We start from the raw sequence: 24,999 nt of genomic DNA on the forward strand, positions 1-24,999 counted from the left end.
CCACCACGATAATAATGCAATTGATAAGCGAGAATTGTATCGAGATTACGTAGAGTATTCTCTGAGGTAAGCGAGCGTGTGATAAGCTATCATGTATCATGTTTCTAAGAGTAGCTATATGATATCTACTCTAAATTCTTTTTTTTTTGTTAAACTGAGCAACAACTTAAAAAAGATTAACACAAAACACATTTGATAAAATATATGTCATCTGATTTGATAAATATACATGGTAAATTAACATGAGTATTCATCATCGAAATTAACAGTTGAACAATTTATCAATATTTATCGATGCGAATATTAGATAAGTTATATCTCCTATATATATTAATTACTATATAATAACTGTTAATCCTGTTGTTTGTTTATCGTCCGATCGGTTTAAAACTCATTAACAAAAATCTTGGAGACCATTAATTTTATGCGTGCCACGGACAAGGCCGGGGTATACCCGCTAGTATCCTACATAGACACAGGTCTAAATTTCCCCTTCCTATAACTCGGCGAAAACTCAACCGATTTTCACGATATTCGGATATTTCTTCATGGTTTTGCCTCTAGTTTAATTTGGCATTTAAATATGGCATCATATTTTTTGATCGAAATTCATGTCCATATTTTACCCTCTGGAATCGGATATAGAGATGGGTCTAAATTTCCCATTCCCACAACTCAGTCAAAAATCAACCAATTTTCATAAGGTTTGGCTTTTTATTCACAGTTTTGCCTCTTGTTCAATTTGGCATTTAAATATGGCATCATATTTTTTGGTCGAAATTCATGTCCAAATGTTACCCTCTGGAATCGGATATAGAGATGGGTCTAAATTTCCCATTCCCATAACTCGGCGAAAACTCAACCGATTTTCACGATATTCGGATATTTCTTCATGGTTTTGCCTCTAGTTTAATTTGGCATTTAAATATGGCATCATATTTTTTGATCGAAATTCATGTCCAAATTTTACCCTCTGGAATCGGATATAGAGATGGGTCTAAATTTCCCATTCCCACAACTCAGTCAAAAATCAACCAATTTTCATAAGGTTTGGCTTTTTATTCACAGTTTTGCCTCTTGTTCAATTTGGCATTTAAATCTGGCAACATATTTTTTGGTCGAAATTCATGTCCAAATGTTACCCTCTGGAATCGGATATAGAGATGGGTCTTAATTTCCCATTCCCATAACTCAGTCAAAACTCAACCGATTTTCACGAGATTTGGGTTTCTCCTAATGGCTTTGCCTTTAGATTAATTTGGCATTTAAACCTGGCAACATATTTTTTGGTCGAAATTCATGTCCAAATGTTACCCTCTGGAATCGGATATAGAGAAGGGTCTAAATTTCCCATTCCCATAACTCCGTCAAAAATCAACCAATTTTCATAAGGTTTGGCTTTTTATTCATAGTTTTGCCTCTAGTTTAATTTGGCAGTTAAATCTGACAACATATTTTTTGGTCGAAATTCATGTCCAAATGTTACCCTCTGGAATCGGGTATAGAGATGGGTCTAAATTTCCCCTTCCTATAACTCGGCGAAAACTCAACCGATTTTCACGATATTTGGATATTTCTTCATGGTTTTGCCTCCAGTTTAATTTGGCATTCAAATATGGCAACATATTTTTTGGTCGAAATTCATGTCCAAATGTTACCCTCTGGAATCGGATATAGAGAAGGGTCTAAATTTCCCATTCCCATAACTCCGTCAAAAATCAACCAATTTTCATAAGGTTTGGCTTTTTATTCATAGTTTTGCCTCTAGTTTAATTTGGCATTTAAATCTAACAACATTTTTTTTTGTCGAAATTCATGTCCAAATGTTACCCTCTGGAATCGGATATAGAGAAGGGTCTAAATTTCCCATTCCCATAACTCAGTCAAAAATCAACCAATTTTCATAAGGTTTGGCTTTTTATTCAAAGTTTTGCCTCTAGTTTAATTTGACATTTAAATCTAACAACATATTTTTTGGTCGAAATTCATGTCCAAATGTTACCCTCTGGAATCGGATATAGAGATGGGTCTAAATTTCCCATTCCCATAACTCAGTCAAAACTCAACCGATTTTCACGATATTTGGATATTTCTTCATGGTTTTGCCTCTAGTTTAATTTGGCATTTAAATCTGACAACATATTTTTTGGTCAAATTCAAGTCCAAATGTTACCCTCTGGAATCGGATATAGAGAAGGGTCTAAATTTCCCATTCCCATAACTCAGTCAAAAATCAACCAATTTTCATAAGGTTTGGCTTTTTCTTCATAGTTTTGCCTCTAGTTTAATTTGTCATTTAAATCTGACAACATATTTTTTGGTCGAAATTCATGTCCAAATGTTACCCTCTGGAATCGGGTTAGAGATGGGTCTAAATTACCCATTCCCATAACTCAGTCAAAAATCAACCAATTTTCATAAGGTTTGGCTTTTTATTCAAAGTTTTGCCTCTAGTTCAATTTGGCATTTAAATCTAACAACATATTTTTTGGTCGAAATTCATGTCCAAATGTTACCCTCTGGAATCGGATATAGAGATGGGTCTAAATTTCCCATTCCCATAACTCAGTCAAAACTCAACCGATTTTCACGAGATTTGGGTTTTTCCTAATGGTTTTGCCTCTTGTTTAATTTGGCATTTAAATCTAGAAACATATTTTTTAGTCAAAATTCAAATCAAAATATGGGCCCCTAAAATCGATTATAGACATGGGTCTAAATTTCCCATTCTTATAACTCGACCACAACTCAACCGATTTCACGATATTTGGTTGTTTCTTCATGGTTTTGCCTCTAGTTTAATTTGGCATTTAAATCTGGCAACATATTTTTTGGTCGAAATTGTTTTTAAGGTTTTGACCAATTTGCTTCAAACTTATTTTCAAAGCTCTACATAAGATCTGAGTACGTTTTTCGGCGATTTGGGAAATTTCGCCCGCAACAGTGGTAAATTGGCGGAAAATGGTTGCATGAAAGTTTTTTGTTTACCATCCGATCGGATGGAAGAATTTGTTTTATACATACGGGCAAGGCCGGGGTATACCCGCAAGTACATATATATTTATATATAGTTTTTGGTTCATTTACAAGAGCATAGAACAAGAGCAATAATATACCATCACATTACATGATAGCTCTTACTTACAGCATTGTTGCTCTCCGTGTACAACATGATCTCATTATCTGTGTCGCTCTCCCCCGATCTCTCTCTCTTCCTCTCTGTCTCCCTCTCCTTCTCGCTCTCTGCAGACTTATCTGCGGCTTATCAGTGGGTGACCTGCTGTGCAAATTGTGCAGGCGCTGCTGAAGCCAACGATCATAGAGAGACAGAGAGCGAAACAGCGAGAGACAGCGAGAGAGAGTTGTTCTTTTAGACAACCCAGCTTATTAACTCGATTAGCAGATTGTTGAATACCCTGTGAATAGGGTTATAAACAGGTAGTTTAAATATATGCCTTTTAACATTTGATATTAAAATTATTTGCATTTAATAGAAATAATTGGAGGGTCTATTTGAGCTACTTATGAGCCAGTTTATCTAATGCTTTCAATTTAAAATATCGTGTTCAAAAATAATTATGAAATGAAATGAAAATGATTGTGTGTATGGCTATTACAAGAATCTAACCGTTCTATCATCCGCAGTCTTCACTCAAGCCTTGTTCCCTTTTCAAAGCCTTAACTTGTTGAGAACTACAAGCGTCAAGCAACGTAAGAGAAGAGCTCAAGCCGGCCAGCTTAATATAAGTATTTATATTAAAAAATGTCACTAAAAGGCATTGTCAAAACCAAAAATGTTATATAGCAAAGTTACAATTATTTAAACAAAATAATTACTTCTGCTAATACTATCTTTTCAAAATTCATTCCTAGTCCTTATTGAAGAACTATAATGAGTAAATGTAGATTTGGTCTAGACTGAAATTTGCCCCTATTTTTTTTCAGTATACAATTTCTGATTTTGTAATATTTGAATAACCTTTTATTTTGGAATAAAATGTTTTTTTTTAAGGATATCTGTCAGTCGCAATTCCATTAACCTGTTCTATTTTCTTGTCTTATCTCTCTGGCATTGGAAAAATAAACCAGATGCTGCTCTGTTGCTTTGGTTAAGCTGAAACTGTTAAACGCAGCTAAAGCAGACGCGTTATCAGTGCGCTCTTCACTACATACTGCCCCCGCCCCACCGACCCGCCTCTCACTCTCCCTGTCTCTGTCTGTCTCCCTCTCGCTTTGTCTCTGTGTAGCATTTATGAGCATGACGTGCATTTTTATGATGTGAGCGCACGGTGGGACGCACGCTCGAATCTTTTTTATGTTATTTATAAAAAACGAACCGCTTGTATTGAATGGATGCTGGCGCTGTGTTCACTTCCTCTCGCTGCCCCGAGCTTAGTGGCGTTTATTTATTTTTTGCAGTCGAAACTGTGTGACACTCGCGTCCGGTATGCGCCGGCGGAAGCAAAATTAATTACAAAATACTCATAATTTTGCCATTTTATTCAAACGCTGACATCCACTCAATTGCAGACGTCCAGCGAAGCGCACACAGCGGGCGACCTGACAGCAACAGCGACAGCAGCAGCAACAACAACAACAGCAACAGTTGCAGGCGTAACAGCAGCAACAGCAGCAGCAGCAGCGACCGCAACAGCAGCTGCCCCAACGCCCATCACAGAAATTGAACAACTGCAGCAGGCGCTGCTCGAGAGGCAAACGCAACTGTACGCTTTGGAGACGGCCTGTCTGAGGGAAACGGAGCGCCAAGTGGAGCTAGAGGACAGTGTGATTGCGTGGCAGGATAAATACGATCGTCTGTACGAGTCGCACAAACGTGTTCAAAAGGTCAATCAGGGTCTGGAGGATAAAATGCTCAAGCTGGTCGATCGCAATACAAACGAGCGGGCACAGCTCACCAGCGATGTGGCAACGCTCAGCGTACGATTGGCCCAGGCGAACTTTAACATTGCCAAGCTGCAGAGGGAAATTGTGAGTACAACAAAAAAACCCAAGACTATTTAATACAATGGAGTAATTAGTAATATTACAAGGTTGCTGTAGATCAGATTTGTGTTCTATACTTAAAGCAAAGTACATAGTGATGGGACATTGAACAAATATCGATTAATCGAAAGTGAATTCGATAAAAACAGTGTTGTTAAGCTAAAGATTTTATTTCGTTTAGAAAGCGGGGAGAGTTTAACTCGAAATATCAGAAAAATTTCCATTTCAAAGAAAACATTTTTAGGTTCATGGCAATTTTGCTAAATTAGGCAACAATTTGTTTGATTAAAAAAAGTACGAAACTAATGTCAGATTAAAGTTGTGCAAAATTGTTCTCAAGTTCTTGGCAAAGTTAACAAGCACTTTAACAGCAACTATACAGATCATAGAAAACAACAATAAAAATGATTGCCTATTAAAACTTTCTCTAATGCTGAAAAGTTTTTAATATTCTCGCTAAGTAAGAACCTAAACAGTTTTTGAAATATGTACAAGCTCTTTATTTAAATGAATTATTTTGCACACTACTTTGCCAGCTATTACACATGTTGTGCACGCAAACACACACACACACACACATAATTCTAATGTGTGTTGCGCAAAACCAAAACCATTCTCATGCTTTGTTAATTAGTGTAGCGTGTAAAACCGGTGAGTGCCGCAGCCAAATTGTAATGAGCTTTTCACCAGGATGCTGGAAAAACGCATCGAGTTCGGTTTTGTGCAGCAGCTCCCGTAAGGCTGCCCAACTAATTGTCGGCTAACTTTTTGCGTGGAGAGAGGGTAGGGTGAGGGTTCGGTTTGCCGGTGGGAGGTGGGGCATGAAAAATTGTTAGCTGCGCAACTTTAAGCTGCTGCAAGTCGCTTAGTAGAGCTAAACAAATGCAAGGCGGCAAAGCGTTAAAAACTAGAAACTTTTCCAATTCACTTTGTTTTTTGCCTGCTTTTTGTATATTTCGAAGCCAAACACGAAAAATATCTGCGCTAAAGTTTTCAATTAAGGCAAACAGTAAAACGCCATCGGGCGAAATGCAATTCAGCTGCTCCAGCCAATATAGGCGGAACGGCGGGATGATGGTGGGGCCGAGGAGGTAGACAGACCTAGGAAGCCTTTTAACGCACTTTACTATAACCGGGGCTGGCGAGGTGTTTGTGCAGGCACTAGCCCATGTTGGAAACAATTAGCGACCCATTGGCCAAAAGAGAATCGAAAAAGTTGAGAAAATGGTTAAATGTTGCCACCAAAGTTGGGGACACACCATTGCTACATAGCTGGCCAGCTAATATCAACAGAGTGCGAACCAAGGGCAGCTGCATTTGTTTTTATTAACTTGTTTACGTGCCTTTGTCTTTGGCTCAACTGTTTGCGCAAATTGATACTTAAAAAAGGACATTTCCACCTTTTAAAAACTTCTTCGGCTTGTCCTCTTGCACGGATTTGCTTTGCTGTTGGGAATGCAGTGCTATTTAAGCTATGGCCAGAGTATTCCCTTTGGCCAGTAGGGGGTAGCTGAGCTGTTTGTTGTGTCTACAAATGTCTAGCTAATATTACTCGGCTTTACCCGAATCAACAGTTTTAAATTTAAGCGTTACGTTTCACGCATTTTCCACCGTTGGGCAAGTATAGCTCTAATACGGTCGCTTAAAATTTCAACTTTTCACTATAATTTTCCATGTTTATTTGTGCATGGATTTTCTTCAATCGCGAAAACTACAATCGATTAATTTTTTATCTACAGCTTTTAATTAGAGTTCGAAATCGATCAGTTGCAATTAAAACTAACCACCAAGTATATCACTCAACTTCCAACTTTATTTAAGCCTAACGTTCCACGCGTTTACCGCCAATGACCGTGAATTATTCTCAAAATTAGTGAAACCAGACCCAATTAATTTATTAAGTGCAGTTTGAAGTCTTCAGCTCTTCACTAACTTTACCTTCATCCATGAATTTTCTATAGTCGGGGAAATCGAAACCGATTGGAAATTAAACTATTCACAGTCTATCACTTTGCTTTCATCTTTTATTAAGCTTTCCGTAATCCGCCAGTTGGCGTGGATTTGCTAAAATCGGTGAAACCATAAGCTATATAATAATATGTACAGCTTTAAAATCAAGCTCGTTCGGTTTACATTTAAAATTGGCAACAACATTTTTCACTAATTTTCCACCCCGGGGTGTGAATTCGATTGGCTTGCGTACACTTAGCATGACGCATTTTGTTTTTTTGGCAAGCGTATATGGATTATCGTTTATGCTTTGCTGTTGCTTTCTTCTTTTGTTGTCTGTTGTCGCTGCTTCGTGCGTTTGGGGCCTGGCGACAATGTCAATAACCTTTTGTCGTATATTTCGTTTTCCTGGTGGCAAGGCGGCGGCCACCCACTTGGCCGGATGAAAAATCAGCACTTGGTCATGGACTACCGCTGCGTCACGTGCCAGGGCGAATTCTCTGTCGCCCTCTCTCGATCTGTCTCTCTCGCTCCCGCTATCATACTCTATATCTCACTTGCTCTATCTGCATCCTGTGCACCTTTTGGCATGCCTTGGCCATGGTTCGTTAATCTGCCGCTGGCTTTTTGCATGATAGCTTGGCATTTCCGTTGCAAAACACTTAGCCGTATGCCGTAGTCCTGTCTGTATTCTGTGGCCGCTTTGAATAGAGGGGGCGGCGGCTGTGTCCTGTAATCGCTTGCCATCCTTGACTGTTGTTGTCGACTGTTATTGTTTACTGTTCAGGCTGTATGCAAAAGGGATAAAACTTTAGCGCGCTTTTACTCTCAAATACCCTGTACTAAGCTATTGGTTAAGTCTCTTAAAAGTATTAGGTTTTTCTTTTCGCACAAGTAGGAAGCCTGCTTAGCGATCACTGAGCTAAACAATAAAAGAGTATAACGATTTCTGAGAAAAGTTTTAATATGCCTGCGAGTAGTAGTAGGAAAATGAGGGGAAAGTGTATTTTCTCTTTCTGTTTTAAGCGCTGAATTAAGTAAAAACGTTAATTAAAATTAAAGTTTTGTATTTGATGCAAGAAATGTTACACTTGTTCAAAGAGCGCTTATTTGAACTTAAGTAGAAATTATACTAAATTCAAGAATTTCCATCTCGATTTCGGCTCAAAACCTTAAGAATATTTTGTTAGGGAATCAGTTACGAAAGTTTCTCGAATTTGCCTGCCGTTTATCTCTCAGTGTATTTTCTGTATAAATAAAGAAAAATGTATTAAATTAAGACAATATCACAGGAGAATAATTAAATTTTTAAGAGATTGTAAAGCTATTTTAGAGCTTTGCTGTTAGCATTGTTAACTTATTATTTAAATAGCAACCTTATCAAGATAGTTATCATACAAAGTTTGCGAGAACGCAAGATAGTTGAGTTGTAAATTATGTGCTAGACAAAAGACTGTGCCAGATATTATTTCTGCCTAGCACACATGCTCTGTTCTCGACCAAAATTCTAGGGTATTTAGCTGCATATGACGGTGCTCGTGCCGCACTGGCATACTCTTCGGTTCGTTTTGAATATTTGAAACGTCCATGCTGCCATTGTGATTCACCCATAAACGGGAGCCATCCATTGTAATTCCCACTTGCATTAAATGCCAGAGTAATTGTAAATATGCTGCGGCACTCACCGGCGTCCCGGAGCGTTGCAATTGGAGCAGATAAAATGCAAGCACACAGTTCACGTGGCAATCGCACAGCTCATGCCCATCAACAAATTCTTTCCCTTTCTTTTGCCCGGGCACAGGTAAAAACTGGTGTAATTAATGTTACTTGCCTGGCGGCATCTGTTTTGAGTGTTCGCGTTGCTCACTTTTTCGAGTCAAGACGCTGCCTCATTGTCAGCTTCCATTTCAATGCGTTGCCCGAAACTTTTGGGACGCCCTGTGCAACGGTGCGTATAAGTGATTGCATTCTAGACCTGTGCCTGACTCCGACTCCTACTATTCGTGCTCCCGTGTCTGCCGCAACTCAAGTCGAATGCTCAACTTTGCCGGGCTTAGGCATCGCTGCTGGCTGCTTGTTTTGGGCCAGTGTGCTTAATTTCTTAAAAGTTATTTACATATTTGCCTGATGTGGTTTTCCTAACTAAGCGAGCGAGACTTAGTCGGGCTTGTCGACTTGTGGGCGTGGCATCAGCGCTACATTCTTGTTGACTGATGGCTTTGGAGTCTTGCCGGCTGTTGGCATGGGATTTGTGAGTTGAGGTAAACTGCTATTTGAGGCCAATATTAGAGTTTCGAATTAGCTTTATCTAAGCGCAAGCAAATGGGCAAAGTGTGGTTGAAACAATTCCGAAAGTTTTGTTTTGTTTAGGGTAAAAGTCAAACCGCTTTCAGTCCTATTTTCTGCTGCCTATCCTCTCTGACAAACTTGCTCTCCGTCTTCCCTTTTCTCTATTTCTTTGTCTCTCTCTTTCGATCACTCTTTTTCTCTCTCTCCTTCTGTCCACTCACGCGCTCACATCGCATCTATTTCCTCTCTTATACAAAACCGCCGCTCTATGCGATTTTCACAAATTCAAGTAGCCCTAAAAAATTCAGTTATCGGATTTTAAATAGTTTTCAATTATAAGCTAGCAGCATCCACACGTTCTTTGTCTCTCTCTCTCTCTCTCTCTCTCTCTCTCTCTCTCTCTCTCTCTCTTCCTCTCTCTCTCTCTTCCTCTCTCTCTCTCTCTCTCTCTTCCTCTCTCTCTCTCTCTCTCTTTCTCACTCCCTCCCATCTCATTCAATTCTGGCTTAGTTTAGTTTATGGAGATCCTATCCAAACACTCCCTAGCTATTTACACAGACTTTGAAAACTATTTGCTATCGTATAAATCTGAACATGTTTGGGGCCTTTATAAGAACTCTATACGAAAATCAAATGAAACCAAATCAAACAACGAACAGCATGGAACATTCATAGTTTTCCTAATCCCACTGAACCTACCTTGTTTTTAATTTCCCTGCACAAACATTGAATGGGTTCCGGTTGCATGTCAAATGAAGTAAAACAATAACAGACCCGGAAAATATGCGGCCAAAACTGCACCCAGAATAAAACCAGAAAGCACAACCAAATTGTACAAAAGTTGATAAATTACTGAGAGAACGAGAGAGAGGGGAAAGAGAGAGAGAGAAGTGTAAAAATTGTTTCATATTACAGCAATAACGTTGCGGAAAATCAGAACTGAACTGTTCTTTCGCCATGATATGAATCGCTCGCTTTTTTGCTGCTGCTGTTTGTCTTTTGCAGCTGTTGAAATAAAAAACGAATGGTAAAAAATGTTAAGCGACCGGCGGGAAAAAATTCAAAAAAATTACCTAAAAGAAAAACAGAAAGGCAGCGCCCCAAGTAAATAAAAACCAAGGCAACCATGCGGGGTATGCGCATACACCGCAACCTGCTGTACATTCGACCAAACTTCTGGTCTATAAATGTCTACCTATACGAACACATTTGCATATCGCAAACACTCACACACACACACAAACACTCACAGGCACAGGCACACGTGCAGACAGGCTCGCACACACATATACTAAGATAGATAGCGGCCATTGTTCTGCAGCTCCAGTTTTTTATGCTACAGTCTTTACACGCTTCTAAAGGATATAATGACTGTGTTATTAACTACGTAACGCACAGGGGGCAATGACTATGTGCTTTGCCTTGCCACTATCCCTTCCAATTTGATTGGGGATTGCTTTTGAAGGGCGTTAACTGTTATATTGACCCCTGTTATATAATCGAAGGGGAGTTTTATTAGTCTATTGGGGTTTAAACAAATAAAGGTTTCTATATATTAAATTCTTTAAAATATACTGCAAAAAGTCAAAAGTCAGTACTTTTTTTGCCTTTCAAAATATTTATTTGGGCTCATATATAAAACTAGAAGAAATTATAAAAATTATTATTGTAATATAATTACTCTTGATACCAATTCATTCATTAATATTCCTTTTCTTCGTAAACAATAACATATTAAATAAGCATATATAAAAATGGAGAGTTGCTGCTACAATTTGAGCCGGCGACCTCTCGCTTGCTTGGCCCGACGCTCATTTTATCGATTTCTACTCTAATTTGCTAGATCTGAAAAAAATGCCCTTGTTAGAGTGTCAGGCATTCGTTGCTGCCCTGTCACACTGGCAACTTGTTATGCCTTTTTCCCTTTTAAGTGGCAGACTGTTGCTTTTTTGGCTCTTTTGTTGGGTGAGCAAGCCAACCTGGGCGGCATTTCATTTCTGGCGAACAAATCGATATTTTAAGCATTTTAATGTCTGCGCCAAGCGCAAAATGTTGGCGCCAGTTTCTGGCCCAGACCCAGGCCCGAGCTGAGGCACAGGCCGACTGAGTGTCCATGTCCATGTCCATGCCCGTTTCCGTATCCGTATTCGTATTCGTGTTGCCAGTTTCCTGGTATACACACACAGCATATACCCTTATGCTTGGCCATAATGTGCGCCACCAGCCCAGAGCTGGTAACATGTGCACCTCATATTTTTCTGCAATTAGCCTTAATTTAGTGTATCAATCATGATAAAAAGCAGCAACAAATAAGGCGACTTCACTTATTTTTAGAGTGCTCCCCGAAACCATGTTCAAGTATATACATATTTTTAGCCGCCACCCGCACAGAAGCCAAATGCAGTGTGTGTTAGTTTAAGAGCCATTTAAGCTGAGCCATTGTGCTACCAACGGAGATTCGGACTGTGAAGTGGGCTCAAGTGTGGGTTGATTGTATTTTGCATGCCAAAAAAAACATTGGAGCAGTTGGCCGCAGGGTGGGCCACAAATTAATGGCACAGTAGAGTGAAAACATTCAGAGTACACTTTATTCAAATGTAGCCAATTTTAACTAAAAGGTAGCTAATGTTTTGCTATGTACCCAAAATTTTAGTGGGGTTAGGTTTTTGAGTGCCAGCTTCAGTTGGTTCGTATAAATATTATTAAGCAAGGGTTAGGGTTAAATTAGCCAAACGCAAAGCTAATTTAATTTGTTTTATTCAATTCGAATCTAAAACAATTAATGAAAATGAAAATAGATTCAAACATGACAATCTGAGTTATGGAAATCAAAAGTCTAGGAACAGATTTGAATATAGGTTTCAAATATTTTTGTCTTAAACTATTATTCATAAAAAATTTGAAAAAATTGTTTTTTAAGCAATTCCCTTTTTATACCCTGAACCCATTAAAAATGGGTAAACAGGGTATAATGTATTGTGCAAATGTATGTAACAGGCAGAAGGAAGCATCTCCGACCCCATAAAGTATATATATTCTTGATCAGCCTCAATAGCCGAGTCGATCTAGCCATGTCCGTCTGTCTGTCTGTCCGTCTGTCCATATGTATGATCGCAAGGATCTCAGAAACTATAAGAAATTTTAGCTGTAGGTCCTCCTAGTGCCCGCGCAGATCGAGTTTGTTTCCGATATTCGATAACTTGCCCTGTTTCCAAGTAATCGATAAAAATCGATATCGAAATTCTGTTTTTTGGGTAATTTCGGTAAATAATATGAGCTAGAGTCACCAAACTTCACATGTAGCTTCAATAATAGTATATGTATATCAAGTATCTTTCATTTTTTACCTATCGCCTGTTGGAAGAAGAGGGTTCAGGGTATCCCCTAGTCGGGAGCTACCGACTAGAACCTCTTACTTGTTTTTCTTTATTTGACAAGAATTATGACAAAAATAAAGGAATTATGTTCAATTTGAAGTGGAGAATAAATCTAAAGAGCTGGTCAAAACCAAGATGACCTTCATGCCTGTAATTCATTTAGGTTTCGGCTACTTTTGAAGTTCAAAAGGCGTAATACTACAACAACAAAAACTCGAAAATGTTTTATAATAAAATGAACAAAATTGAGATGCAAAATCTGAAAGAAAAACAAGCAGCATTCAGCCAGAAATTGATTGAGTTTCGAATAGGCAGCGCCAGCCTTTCGCTTTGTCGTGATATAAATTTTTTTTAAAGCAAACAGGGCTTAAATATTGAATTTTTGCTGAATATTGGCAAAAATGCATGTACAGCAAGCGGCAAAGGCAGTGAAAATTTTTGAATTTTGTTCAGCTTTTGTATCGGATTAATGGAAACAATGACCGTAGCAGGCATTTGCCACAATTCTGGCTCCCATGGCAGCCATTCAGGTTTTGATGATGCTTTCACAGGCGTCCTACGCAGCCGCTCCGCCCCGCCCCGCTCTTGACTGTTGACAGGCAAATGCAATTGAGCAGCCTGACCGGGAAAATATGTGGGGCGGGCCCCGCCCCCCAACACAACAATTTGTTGTTAGTTGAGGCACAGAAAATACAAACATCAAAAATTTTACTGCACGTGGCAAACAATTTTAGATTTTTGGAGCGTTGTTTGCAACCAACGAAAAGCTGAAAACCAAACAAAATGGAAAAATATATATATACAAAAATGTAGCAAAGGGTGTTGCTTGTTAGTGCATGTGTGTGTGTGTGTGTGTGTGTGTGGGTGTGTGTGGCATTAGTGGTGTGTAGCTTACAACGCAGCTCACATAAAACTTTAATATGGCCGTCGATGCGAGTTTTGCTCAGAGAGTCGCAGACCCTCAAGTGCACCAAGTGCGTGTGTATGTGTGTGTTCCTGTGTGTGTCTGAGTGCAGCTCCGCACTGCAGTTATGCAATTTTCATATTGAAGTTTTGCGCTGTGGGAAAGACGGGTCGGAGCCATGTCGCACGCAGTTGCAGTCGAGTTTGATGCGCGCCATTAGCCGGGAGCTTTTTAATTTGCAATATGCGTAAAAATTTGTTATGGACTTAAATCAAGTGTCAACAGATCTAACAAAATGCCACGCTCGCTTACCCATCTATATAGTTTGTTTTCTTTTTGGCCATTTGTCAAGTTTAACGCGGCGTATGCGTAATATTTATGCATGTTAGCTCTTTGAGTGTGGCGCATCGGCTCGAATATTCGTCTGCACTTGATATATGCACATTGAATTGCCAGCGAGTAACACGTCAGCCACGCAAATCAGCAATATATCATTTGTCTGCTTCTTGCGCTTTGTCTTTTCTCCACTCTCAACTCCCCTGTCACTCTTTCTCACGCTGGTTCCTCTTAAGTGGCATGCAAAATAAAAAAAAGAAGTTAACGTCAGTCAGACAGAAGAGAACAGGCAACAGCCTGGCAGCTAGGCAAATGCAGTAGTCCGTTCGTCTTATCGTTTCTATCGCAACGCCTTTTTTTCCTGCTGTCTTTTACTTTATATACCCTTTATCCATTCGAAATGCGTAAACAAAAAGGGTGTATTGGTTTTGTGCATGTGCAAAAGCTGAATGGACGCACCTTCGATTCTTTCTTAAAGCATATGTATTTTTGATAAGCATACAAAAATATGGATCCATCTGTATGTATGCTTCGATCTTGAAAACTATAAGAGGGCCAGAGGCTTATAATTTAATATATTTTAAAGATTTATAGAACTGCAGATATGGAAACTACCTTAAAACCTATTTCACTTTTTAGATATCTAATTCATTTCCTTCTAAAATAAAATAGAATAAAAAAATGCCTAAAGAATAGACTTTAGCTTTCGTATGTACATATATTTGGTTGCCATATTTAAACACTAAAAATCGAATAAGGATCGGACTATAAGCTCCGAAGTTAATAAAGCATGTATTCCCCATGGTGCGGGGCTAGGGGAAGAAGAAGCACAGGCACAGGTATATACGTATAAAAGGATTGTCGAATGTCAGCTTAGGCTAAATACAGGGTATTTTGGAGTCGTATTATACCGGCTAAGTAATCTTACTTGTTTTCTCTTTTTTTTTTTTGTTTTTATTAGTTTCCTGACAGTGGTTCACTTTACGTCCGCGTTTCACGCTCAGCACGTTTACCTCCGCGCTTCGGCCACGTTCTCCCTTAGTGCTATTTATTATGTAACGCAAAGTATGGCAAATCATTTACATAAATCAATCTTAAGCGCCACTCGAACAGCGAACCTTAACCCGCACAGTGTCCATGCTGAGTGCCACACTCTCATCCCCCTCCCCCTTCTCCATACCCCTCGCCATATTCGCGCAGTGTCCATGCTGAGTGTTGGCGACGCCATTTCGGCTTTAAGTGCCATTTGTAACGCAAACTTGCAACTTGCTGCCTTTCATCGTTCCATAATCTTGCCGCTCTTTGACCTATTAGAACTTTGCAAATTTGGCAAAGAAATTCATGGATTGCAGTTCTGAGAGTTGCAAACTCGAAATTGTTGCAAATTTGTATAGAATACTTTGAAATTTTCAAACTACTCGACGACGCATCTGTTATTTGATTAAGATTTGAGAAAAGAATTGAGAAAAGGTGGGCTCCTAGTTGTTAACTGCTTGAGGCATATTATATTTGATGAAAAATAAGCATGGGAGAAAAATATACCCCTATATGGATTTCTTTCTGACTATTATTCCAATTATTTAACTCACGCAACAGTTTTCTCAAGCGAAAACGAGAAAAAGAATCGGTTTCTCTGTTGAAGATTAAATGTCCTTGTAGTCGTGTCGATGTGCGATATATTTATATGCTTAGCCATTCGACAATAACTAAATATAGCTAATCGATTTCTATATAATTTTTTAATTTGTAAGAAGCTTAGTGGTAGAAGCACGCACTTGCCTGGTTAGGTCAATCCTGACAAATTAAAGACAAGAGTACTCTAGTCGGTAGTGCCCGACTGGGGAATACCCTGAAAATACTTCTATCCACACCAAATGCAGCTCACGATACGCGCTGTGAAATGAAAGATACTTGATCAACATAAACTATTCTAGAAGCTACATGTCAAACATGGTGACTTTAGCTCTTAAAACCTAAGAGATTTGCTTAAAGAATAGAATTTCGCAGTAGATTTTTATCGATTGCTTGGGAACACGGCAAGTTATCGATTATGGAAAACAAACTCGCGAGCACTAGGAGGTTCTACGTTTAAAATTTCAAAGCTCTTTCTCTTAAAGGTTCTAAGATCGACGCGTTCATACGGAACCACGAAAGGACAGACAGACGGACATAGTTAAGTCGACTCGCGTCTTGATGCTGATCAAGAATATACTTTATGGGGTCGAAGATGCTGCCTTCTGCTTGTTACATGCATTTGCACAAAACCAATATACCCTCCCAACGATTTCTAATAGGTTAAGGGTATAACAACTATTCTTTTAAAGAAAGTATCTACGACAGCTATATGAGAAACAGAGATATGTACGGCCTGTCCCAAAGATAGAACTTCTAATCTTATTATTAATACTCAGCTATACATTATATTCCATAATACATAAATCCCATACCAAAAAAGACTCTCCGGACACTATTTATTACATTTTTTATTGCACTTCATACACTTGCTCAGCATTTATACGAAATCCATAAGTTACCGCAGATTGCTTTTGTTTTTATTTATATATATCTTCAGCTTTTTCATATTTATGCCTTGATATTTGGCATTTATTGCAGCTCGACCTCGACTTATATATTCCTGCTGCTATTTCGTTGCTCTACACACATTGTGCATACGCCGTGTTGCACGTGCGGATTGTGCAACATTTTGCAGCACACACACACGCACGCACACAGAGTTGACTGTTGCTGTTAGTCATAAAACTTCTCAGGGCTGTTGCATTCGCTGCTGCCTGGCTTAACTTTGTTGTTTAGTGTAAAAGCCTTACAGCTGGTTTGTTGCGCGTCGCGTTGTTGCAGCTACTTTTACTTTGTGCGCATTATCACTTTGCCGAGCAGTTTGCGAGCAACAGCAAAAAAAAAAAGAGGACAACTTTGTTCGATCTGCTCAGCCTCACACACATACTCACACACATACTCACACACACTTACACACACAACAACTGTAACAACTGATATACAAAATGCTTCGGCAAATAGTTTGCCTGGCACTTTAAGTAGTTTGCAACACACATTTGCAACACCTTTACTTGGCCTTTTAGCAACACACAACTACACCCCAGTTACCCCTGCCCCGGCTACCCCTTGTTCAGCCCTGACGGCAGCTGGCAACTCTGGCTTTCAAAAAATTTCGTTTGCGGGTGGCAGCTTTCAACTTTTTCAAGACACCCCAAAAAAAAAAAAATAGTTGCCTTTTTTTTTGGTTTTGGCAACGCATCCTGTGGCGCAAGTGTTGCTAGTTATTGTTGTAGTTGTTGTAATTGTTGTGGTTGTTGTGGTTGTTGTTGTCGTTGCTCTGGTCTTAATGCTTTTTGCTATATTGCCAACATTTGCCGCTGTTGCGTCGTCTAAATAAATAAAATTGATATCAAATAACTAGAGCAAAAGACGAACGGGGGAATTATTATGCGAGAGAAGGGAAGAAAATTGCAAGAAATGAGGGTTGATAGAGAAAATACGAAACTAAAGAGTTAAGAATTCATAAGCTTTTAGATACATAGATGAATGTTTTGCTGTTCTTTGAGACTGTCAAGTGGGAAGTAATTATATCATATGTTAACTCGTATTATGGGGATTTACTGTACTTTAATGCTTCTACAGCAAGCCGGTTAGACTTTGCTTGGTCTAAGTATTTTACACTATAAACCATGGTTATTTGAAGAACGAGTTTCTGGCTGTTAGGCCGTGCGTTGATCTTCAATCAATCAGTCAGTCAGTCGCAACAGTTTAATAGTATATGTTAAGTAGATTATTTTTCTTCATTTTTCAATCACAGCTCAAATTGCATTTAATGTCTTAACTTAATTCAGTCGGTTATTCAAAACATGCCGCAATCTCAGTTTTCCATTCGGTTTATTGGCAACCTTTGGCTTCCCTTACCCCTACCCCCCATTTCACCCTTCCCCTCTTTCTTATCCTTTTCCAGCAGCTGCAGCAACATTTACATAAGTTATTAGCTAATCCCATCCTTTTAGCGCTGCCAGCAACAACGCTTTACACTAATTGCAGCAACCCCACAAACACACACATATACACACACACCCACGCACACACCCACACACACATGTCTTATGCTTTCCCTTGCTGTATTTTCCTTTTGCTCGCCTCAGCTCATTCTCCACATTTGGCATTTTATTGTTTCCATGCTTCGCATTTTAGTCTGACACGCAAATAAATTTATTTCTGCCCCTCGACTAAAAATCAAATGTTATTCCCTGCCCCAACTGCTGCGCCAACCCCCCACACCCGCCCCCTCCCACGTGCCTGACCATGTTTTGTGGGCTGGTTGGGGTTTCACTTGTAACATTGCGTATACGCAGCGTATACGCCTTCAGTACGTAATTACTGCGAAGTAATCGCTTGATTTTCGTTACATGTGACTACCCCCTACCACCCACACCCACACCTCCTGCTTGTTAATCATAAATTCGTTGTTGCTGGTTTCGCTGGCTTGCATTGTTTTGGCATTTGGCGCCAACTGGCTGCATGATTCATCGCCAGGCATCAGGCAAGGAGCAACATCGTCATTCCGCACGTTTCGCTTACGCAACGTGTCGCCTCCTGTCCCATCTCTGTCCAGTGTCCCATTTGATTGAAACGCATTTTTATGAAAATTCGTTTTATTTTTATTTTTTTATCGATTTGTCCTTTTAATTTTTGCGATGTTCCTCGCAAACACATATATGTGTGTGTGTCTGCGCCTGATTGCGCACTGCTGTGCTCCTGGGGCTGTTGCTGCTGCTGATGTTGTCCTGTGCTGCCTTATGACCTGCTGCCAGCTGCGCTTTCATGCAAATATATTGTCCCTTTTTAATTAAAACACAAGTCTTAAATTAGTGCGCACGCATACACTGGCAGAAGCCTATATATATACATGCATGTGTTTGTGTGTGTAGCCCTTTGGCCTTAAATTGTCTCAGTTTTAGTTATTTATTGAAAGCCATTGAAAACATATAAAAGGGCATAATGGTTATGTGCATCACCAAGCCCATAACATATATCTGTCTTCTATCTGTCTTGGTCAGAACGATGAACTGGGTCGATCTAGACAGTTCCGTCTGTTTGTCCTTCAAGCTGAACGTGTCAAAATTGCCAACTACAGAGGCTAGAGACTTCAAATGTGAAATATATATTCCTCTTTCCAAAGAGCGCAGCTTTAATTATTATAGATATCTCCTCGCAATTTGTTATATATCGATAAATATCAATTTTGAGACATGGCTTTTTAAGCATAAGTCGAATAATAAAAGTCGAATAATATAGATAGACCAAACTTGGTATGTAGTATCTTATGTACTATATACAGATTAAAAATGTTTCACTTTGTGGACACCTTCCCTCCACCCAAAAAAGAAAAATTCATATCTTTAATGCTAAAGCCTTGCGCTTAGGTATGCACACTAATTGGTATATCTTACTAAAACACCGCAAATTCCAAAAAGATTGGATTGTAAACTACGAAGTTAATCAAGACTTCATTTTCCATATATGCTATGGATCAAAGGATAGAAGAAGCACAGGCGCAGCTTAAAGTATGTAGTATAAGACGTGCCTACGTATGTGTGTGTGTGTGTTTGTCTTGGTGCACGTACGTAAAAAGGAAACTAGTTCGATTCTCACAACAGCTCGAGGGTATTTCGCAGTCGATCACTCTCGATCAGTGCACTCTTACTTATTTTTATTTATAGACCTTAAGGTCCTTTACGAAGTCATTTAGCTGATGCTTTGGCTTCGACTCGTTTGACATTTAAATTTTGTTGTTTGGTCAACGTGAACATTTTGTAATTTGCTTGCCTTTAAGAAAGTTGCCAGCAGCATTTCCTTTGGCTGCCCGCTCCAGCTAGACGCCGCCGCCTCGACCCACCTACATACGCATTCCGGCCATAAACAAGTTGGCCACGCCACCGCCCACGCTCCCGGCAGCCCACAACATGTTTGATGTGTAATTTCTGCAGGTGCTCATTAAAAATAATTACATCTGCTTTGGGCCAAGAAAATGGCAATGGCAAAAAGGCAGCGAAGCTGACAGGTGAAGAAACTGGAACTGGAACTGGAACTGAGTTTCCTTCTTTTCATTTCTCTTATTATTTTTTTTTTTCATTTTAATTCTGTTTTTCGCGATAAAATTCAGATGCCTGGCCCCATTTATATTCTATTTACACAGTGTAAACAAGGCGAACGCGCGCAGGTAAACAAATAAGGGAAACAAATTGTTCTCCCATTGTGTGGTATTTTTTTAACTGTGTACTGAATTTGTGTATTGAACTATGGAGGGGTTTGTTTATGGTTTTACTTTGGGTAGAAGTTAAGAAATAAAGTCCGATCTAAGCTGGCAAATAGAACTTATAGGGACACGAAGTTTACTCTCTAGTGGGAGAAATTGACTCTCTGTGAGAAAAAGTTTTTTATTGCAGGATAAAATATATCCCTTGCATAAATATATCTGGCAAAACATATAAGTTTCTCACAGAGAGTAGAGTTCGTCCATAATTTCGGTTTGCCAGCTTAGATTGAAGTGTCTTCTGTATGAGAAAAAGTCTATCAGCATCATATCAAAATATCATAAAGCTCCTGTAGAGACAATCAGCCGAAAAGTGAGCTCCTTTTCTCTAAAGCTTCGCTCTGGTTGTGGTTTGTTTGCCAGGGTATTTAACCTTTGGCATCCTCTTTTTCTTTATGCTTGCTCTGATTTATCATTCAACAATCGATTGTCGGAGACCTTGAGAAAACAATTTGCAAAGCATATTTAAATAATTAAGCACATGCAAAACGAGTCCAAAATGCTGAAGCGGTCTCAAGTTGGCAATGCCAGCGTTTTATTTAGAGCTTTACGGCTTGACATTCTGTTGGAAAACCTCAAAAGATAAACCTAAATAAATCACACGCACACACACACACACACGCTGATTGGGGTGACTTTGTATGTGGCCAAAAAAACAGAGAAGAAAGATGAAGAAACTTCCGCACTTTAGACATTTGTACTTTTAGCATGGCCTGAACTTTGATATTGAACTGAAAACAGCACCCATAAGGCCGGCCACAGCAACAACAACTACAACAACACACACATAGACACACAAGTATATTTATGACCATTTTCATGATTGACCGAATCACACAATGGACAGTTGGACAGTTGGGGGGCTGTGGCTGTGGATATAATATATGAGCATTGCCCGGCTTTCATTCTGAATGTGCGTGATGAATAAATGATGCGCCATGGCAGTCTCAATGATTTGGCTTTAGCTTCGCTTTGCCCTGCATTGCTTATCCCAAGCACACATACGCACGCACGCAGACTCACACACACACACTCTTAAAGTTATGGAAATGCGTGTGACATAAAGTCCAGTAAGCTACACACTACCATAAACCTCATATGCAGCTAGTCTCACATAGATTCTCATAAAATTGGTCTTAAAATGTGCTTAAGGAAAGAAATATTGCTTAAATTAGAATACATTTATTTTCAGTTATGAAGAAATTACAAACAATTTTTAGTAGAGATCTCGGAAAGACTCATAAATTTGATTAGGCTTGTCGGGAGCTTGAAACGAATATTTTGCAAATCTTATAAGTCTGCGTACAATATATATTATATATATATATATATTACCCGGCATTCTCGTGGCGAATTTTGTACAAAAACTGTAGATATTACTTATTCACACAGTTCCCGATCGGACGGAACTTTAAACTTCGGCCATTCAAGCTTTGATTCGCATTTTTCATCCAAGAGATGTGGTTATTGCGAAAAGTGTGAAACACGTTTCTTATGTAAGGCTTTTTCCTTAACTCCAAAATGTATTCAATCAAAAAATTTTGAAAGAATCAGGAATTTACCTTAATAGATGAAAATGTATTCCAAATTCTCAGTCACAATCTACAAAGATAATTTCAAATGATAACTTAAAATGAGATTTGAAATATTACAAATTAATTTTTGCCTATGATAAAGAGATGCGAAATATAAATCTAAAGTTTGGTTAAATAAATTTTTAATAATTTTAAGATTAATATTTTGAAATTTCAAAATGAAAAACCCTAAGAACCGATATACCCGCTTATTTTTAATGATTTATTTTATTACATGCCAATTTAATCATTTTAATTTATAGTTTCCAAAAACTGTGCAAAAGAGTATTTGATAGTTATTAGGCGTCTTCTTTGGATAGTTTGTTTTGCTTTTGGTTTTTTTTGCTCCTTTTTTTTGACTCTGACTTATAGCCTCAATTGCCATGTGTCGCATATTTGTTGCTGTTGTTGCGAGAAATATAAATGTAAATTCTAAATTTTCTACGCACAAGCGCACATTAAGTCCGTTCCCAGCTCGAAACCCATTCACATCTGTCGTTCGCCCATTTTTATTTGCTTTTCACATTAGACAATGCCCCCGCATGTCACTCCAATGTGTGTGTGCGAGAGTGCGTGTGTGTATGTCTGGGTTAGATATCCTGCATGAATACACAACAAGGGACATTCGGGCTGCTGCAGTCTATATGACTTTTGTCATGCCAAATACACGCACACACACACACACATATACATATACATATTTTCCAAGCAAAATATTTTAGTGTGTCGATTGGATAACATATCAAGCCTGAAGTATGGGGCTTCAGTTTTGGGACTAGCTTGTGTTATCCTCACAAATATATATGCATAATATTGTGTATTTAATGCAGTGCCAAATGCTTGACTTGGCCCCCAAACACACATACAAACACACACACGCACACGCCCAACCAAAATAAACGTGTGCCCCCATACCCAGAGCGCTCGTCAATGTTAACGCTTATGCTAATTTTGGCCAGATCTGAGCACCGCTTAGTGTGTGGCCTTCTCACTCAATGATGTCCTTGTTGGCCTTATTGTTCCACTGCGCCTCCTCTCGTTTTATGTGTGTGTGTGTGTGTCAGTTGGCAATTGGAGCAGCACATGCAACAAATTTGATGTGTGGCACATAAGAGCTTTTGAATACAGATTAAAGCGGCAAATGTCCTGCTGCAGCTCTCTCTCTCTCTCTCTCTCTCTCTCAGTCTCACCGTGTCTCTGGCTGTCTCCCCGTGGACTGCAGATTAACCGCATAAATCAGTAAATCAAATGCAGCAGTTTAACAATAATGCAAGCATTATGTAGGTCCTCCCTACTGTTAAGCAGCCCGCGGGCGCTTTTGCCCAACGGCACACTAAATGTCCAGGCATATAAATGACATGCAGATTCACTTTACTTAGTTGCCTGGGCCACTGCAGCGTTTGCAAAGCTTTTGAGTTACTAATTAGATTCAGATAGGCACCTCCCCCCTCCACCCTCCCTCCCCCTCTCCATAGCCTGCCACGCCCATCAACAACCTGGGCGGGCAACTGAACGCCCGCAGCTGCATCCCTTGCTCAAGTCTAATTTAATTTACTATGCAATTCTGTTGCTGTTGTTGCTGCTGCTGCTGTTGCTTTTGTTGTCGTTGCAAAATTAATTTTCTCATGATTTAGTTGGCATTTGTGGTTTTGATTTTGCGGTTGAGTGGCCTTTAAAGGACTTTAGCCACGTAAATGGACATCAAAAAAACGTTAATTAGCGCAAAATATTACGCATACGTAATGTGCGCCCGTCATATGGCTGTTGGCGGAGACTGGGTGAGTTAACCTCTGAGAACTGCGCACATGCAATGCCAGGCTAGGCATATAAACATATATAAATATGTAGGCCATGTCAATTTATATGTTGTATATATAAATCCAACTGCTACGTGTAATTTAATGTGTACCCAATTAGAGCTCAGCCTTCGCTTAGTTTATGCGTCGAGATTTTATGAATAGAGAAGAGCTGAGAACGTGCAATTACGTAAAAGTTATTGTGAATAACTGAGAAATGTTATTATACAAAATGTCATTATATAAAATAACACCGAGCGCTTTTATGAATTCTGTTTAAAACTTTGAGAAAAGATAGTTCATAATTTCTTGCTGAATTTCTAAACTTATTATTGCATTCTGTCTCTTGCTTCTACAAACTCTTACAAATCTTTTTGTATGGGGTATTTATGGTGGCTGCCAACTTGTTAGCTGTCTCTTTACTTTACCAATTTGATTGTCATAACTAACAAAAATTGTGAAAATTTACAACTGTTTCAATAAGTGACCCGCTTTTGACTTCAAGCTCTTTTGTCTCAGCTTCATAGCTTGTTTAGTTAATATCTACTGTAAACGGTCGGCTAAAAATTAAGCAGAGCTAGCAACTCAGCAGCCAACGTTTATAATCAAAGTAGTCGCTTCAATTTTTGAAGCTGACATTTTTGCTGAAGCTTCCCATTGGGTTGAAAGTGGGCACTAAGAAACATTTGAAAAATTTGAGCTGCAAGTGGGAGTTAATGGCAGCCAAAGTATGTTTAAAAAAACAACAGCCACGCAGAGCAGTCATAAAAGCGTTCCTTGCAAACGTGCGTGCATAAGATGTATGAGCGTCGGACTAGCAAGCGGCAAATCGCCGGTTCAACCGCAGCAACAATTCATGCAATCCACTCACCTAGCTGCCTAGCTGTTCGCCGAACTAAAGAAACAATTTTAGAACTACATTGAAAACTGTGGTAGGTGGGTTGGTATTGCCGAACTACAGTAAAAGCTCTCTTTAACGAACGGCGAACGCCGGTTAAAGTTAAATAGAGGTGGAAAGAGAGAGAGAGTTGTGTCCCAATAGGATTGTACGTTAGGACAGTTTTGACTGTACATGTGCAAGTATTAACATTATTAATTTTGAAACGCGCAACGCCGAGTAATTTTCCCCATGTATATCAAACATCTTTAAGCCTTGGCACATATTTGCTGCTCAATCGCAGAACTTGTTTTGTGATTGCCACGCTGCATAAACCTTTGGCTAGCATGTCAATATTACGCCAACCGCCAAGTACCCCCCCACCAGCTACCAACGACCCATCGACCCCCCCCCCCCTCCCCCCTTTCGTTCCAACCCTCTTTGCCCATAGCAGCGGTCGCATGTAGCTTACTGTGGTTCCCCGTTTTGCTTGCGGTCAGTTGGTCGTCGGTCAGCAAACAAGCGTGAAATTGCACAGCAATCGTGTTGGACTGG

General features: G+C 39.3%; 1 protein-coding gene across 2 annotated transcripts in view; it reads left to right on the plus strand.

Moving 5' to 3' along the window:
* Window positions 1–24,999, plus strand: part of LOC135431187 (uncharacterized) — a 48,585-nt gene that overhangs the window by 13,559 nt on the left and 10,027 nt on the right. For both annotated transcript variants that reach the window (XM_064686156.1, XM_064686157.1), the window contains exon 2: window positions 4,531–4,989. In XM_064686156.1, the coding sequence (XP_064542226.1) occupies window positions 4,531–4,989 (459 nt within the window). The remainder of the gene's footprint in view (window positions 1–4,530; window positions 4,990–24,999) is intronic.

This window comes from Drosophila montana, unplaced genomic scaffold (assembly GCF_035044405.1).
Source record: "Drosophila montana isolate Dmon_TW-CO22-7 unplaced genomic scaffold, ASM3504440v1 contig_3175_1, whole genome shotgun sequence".
Classification (NCBI taxonomy): domain Eukaryota; kingdom Metazoa; phylum Arthropoda; class Insecta; order Diptera; family Drosophilidae; genus Drosophila; species Drosophila montana.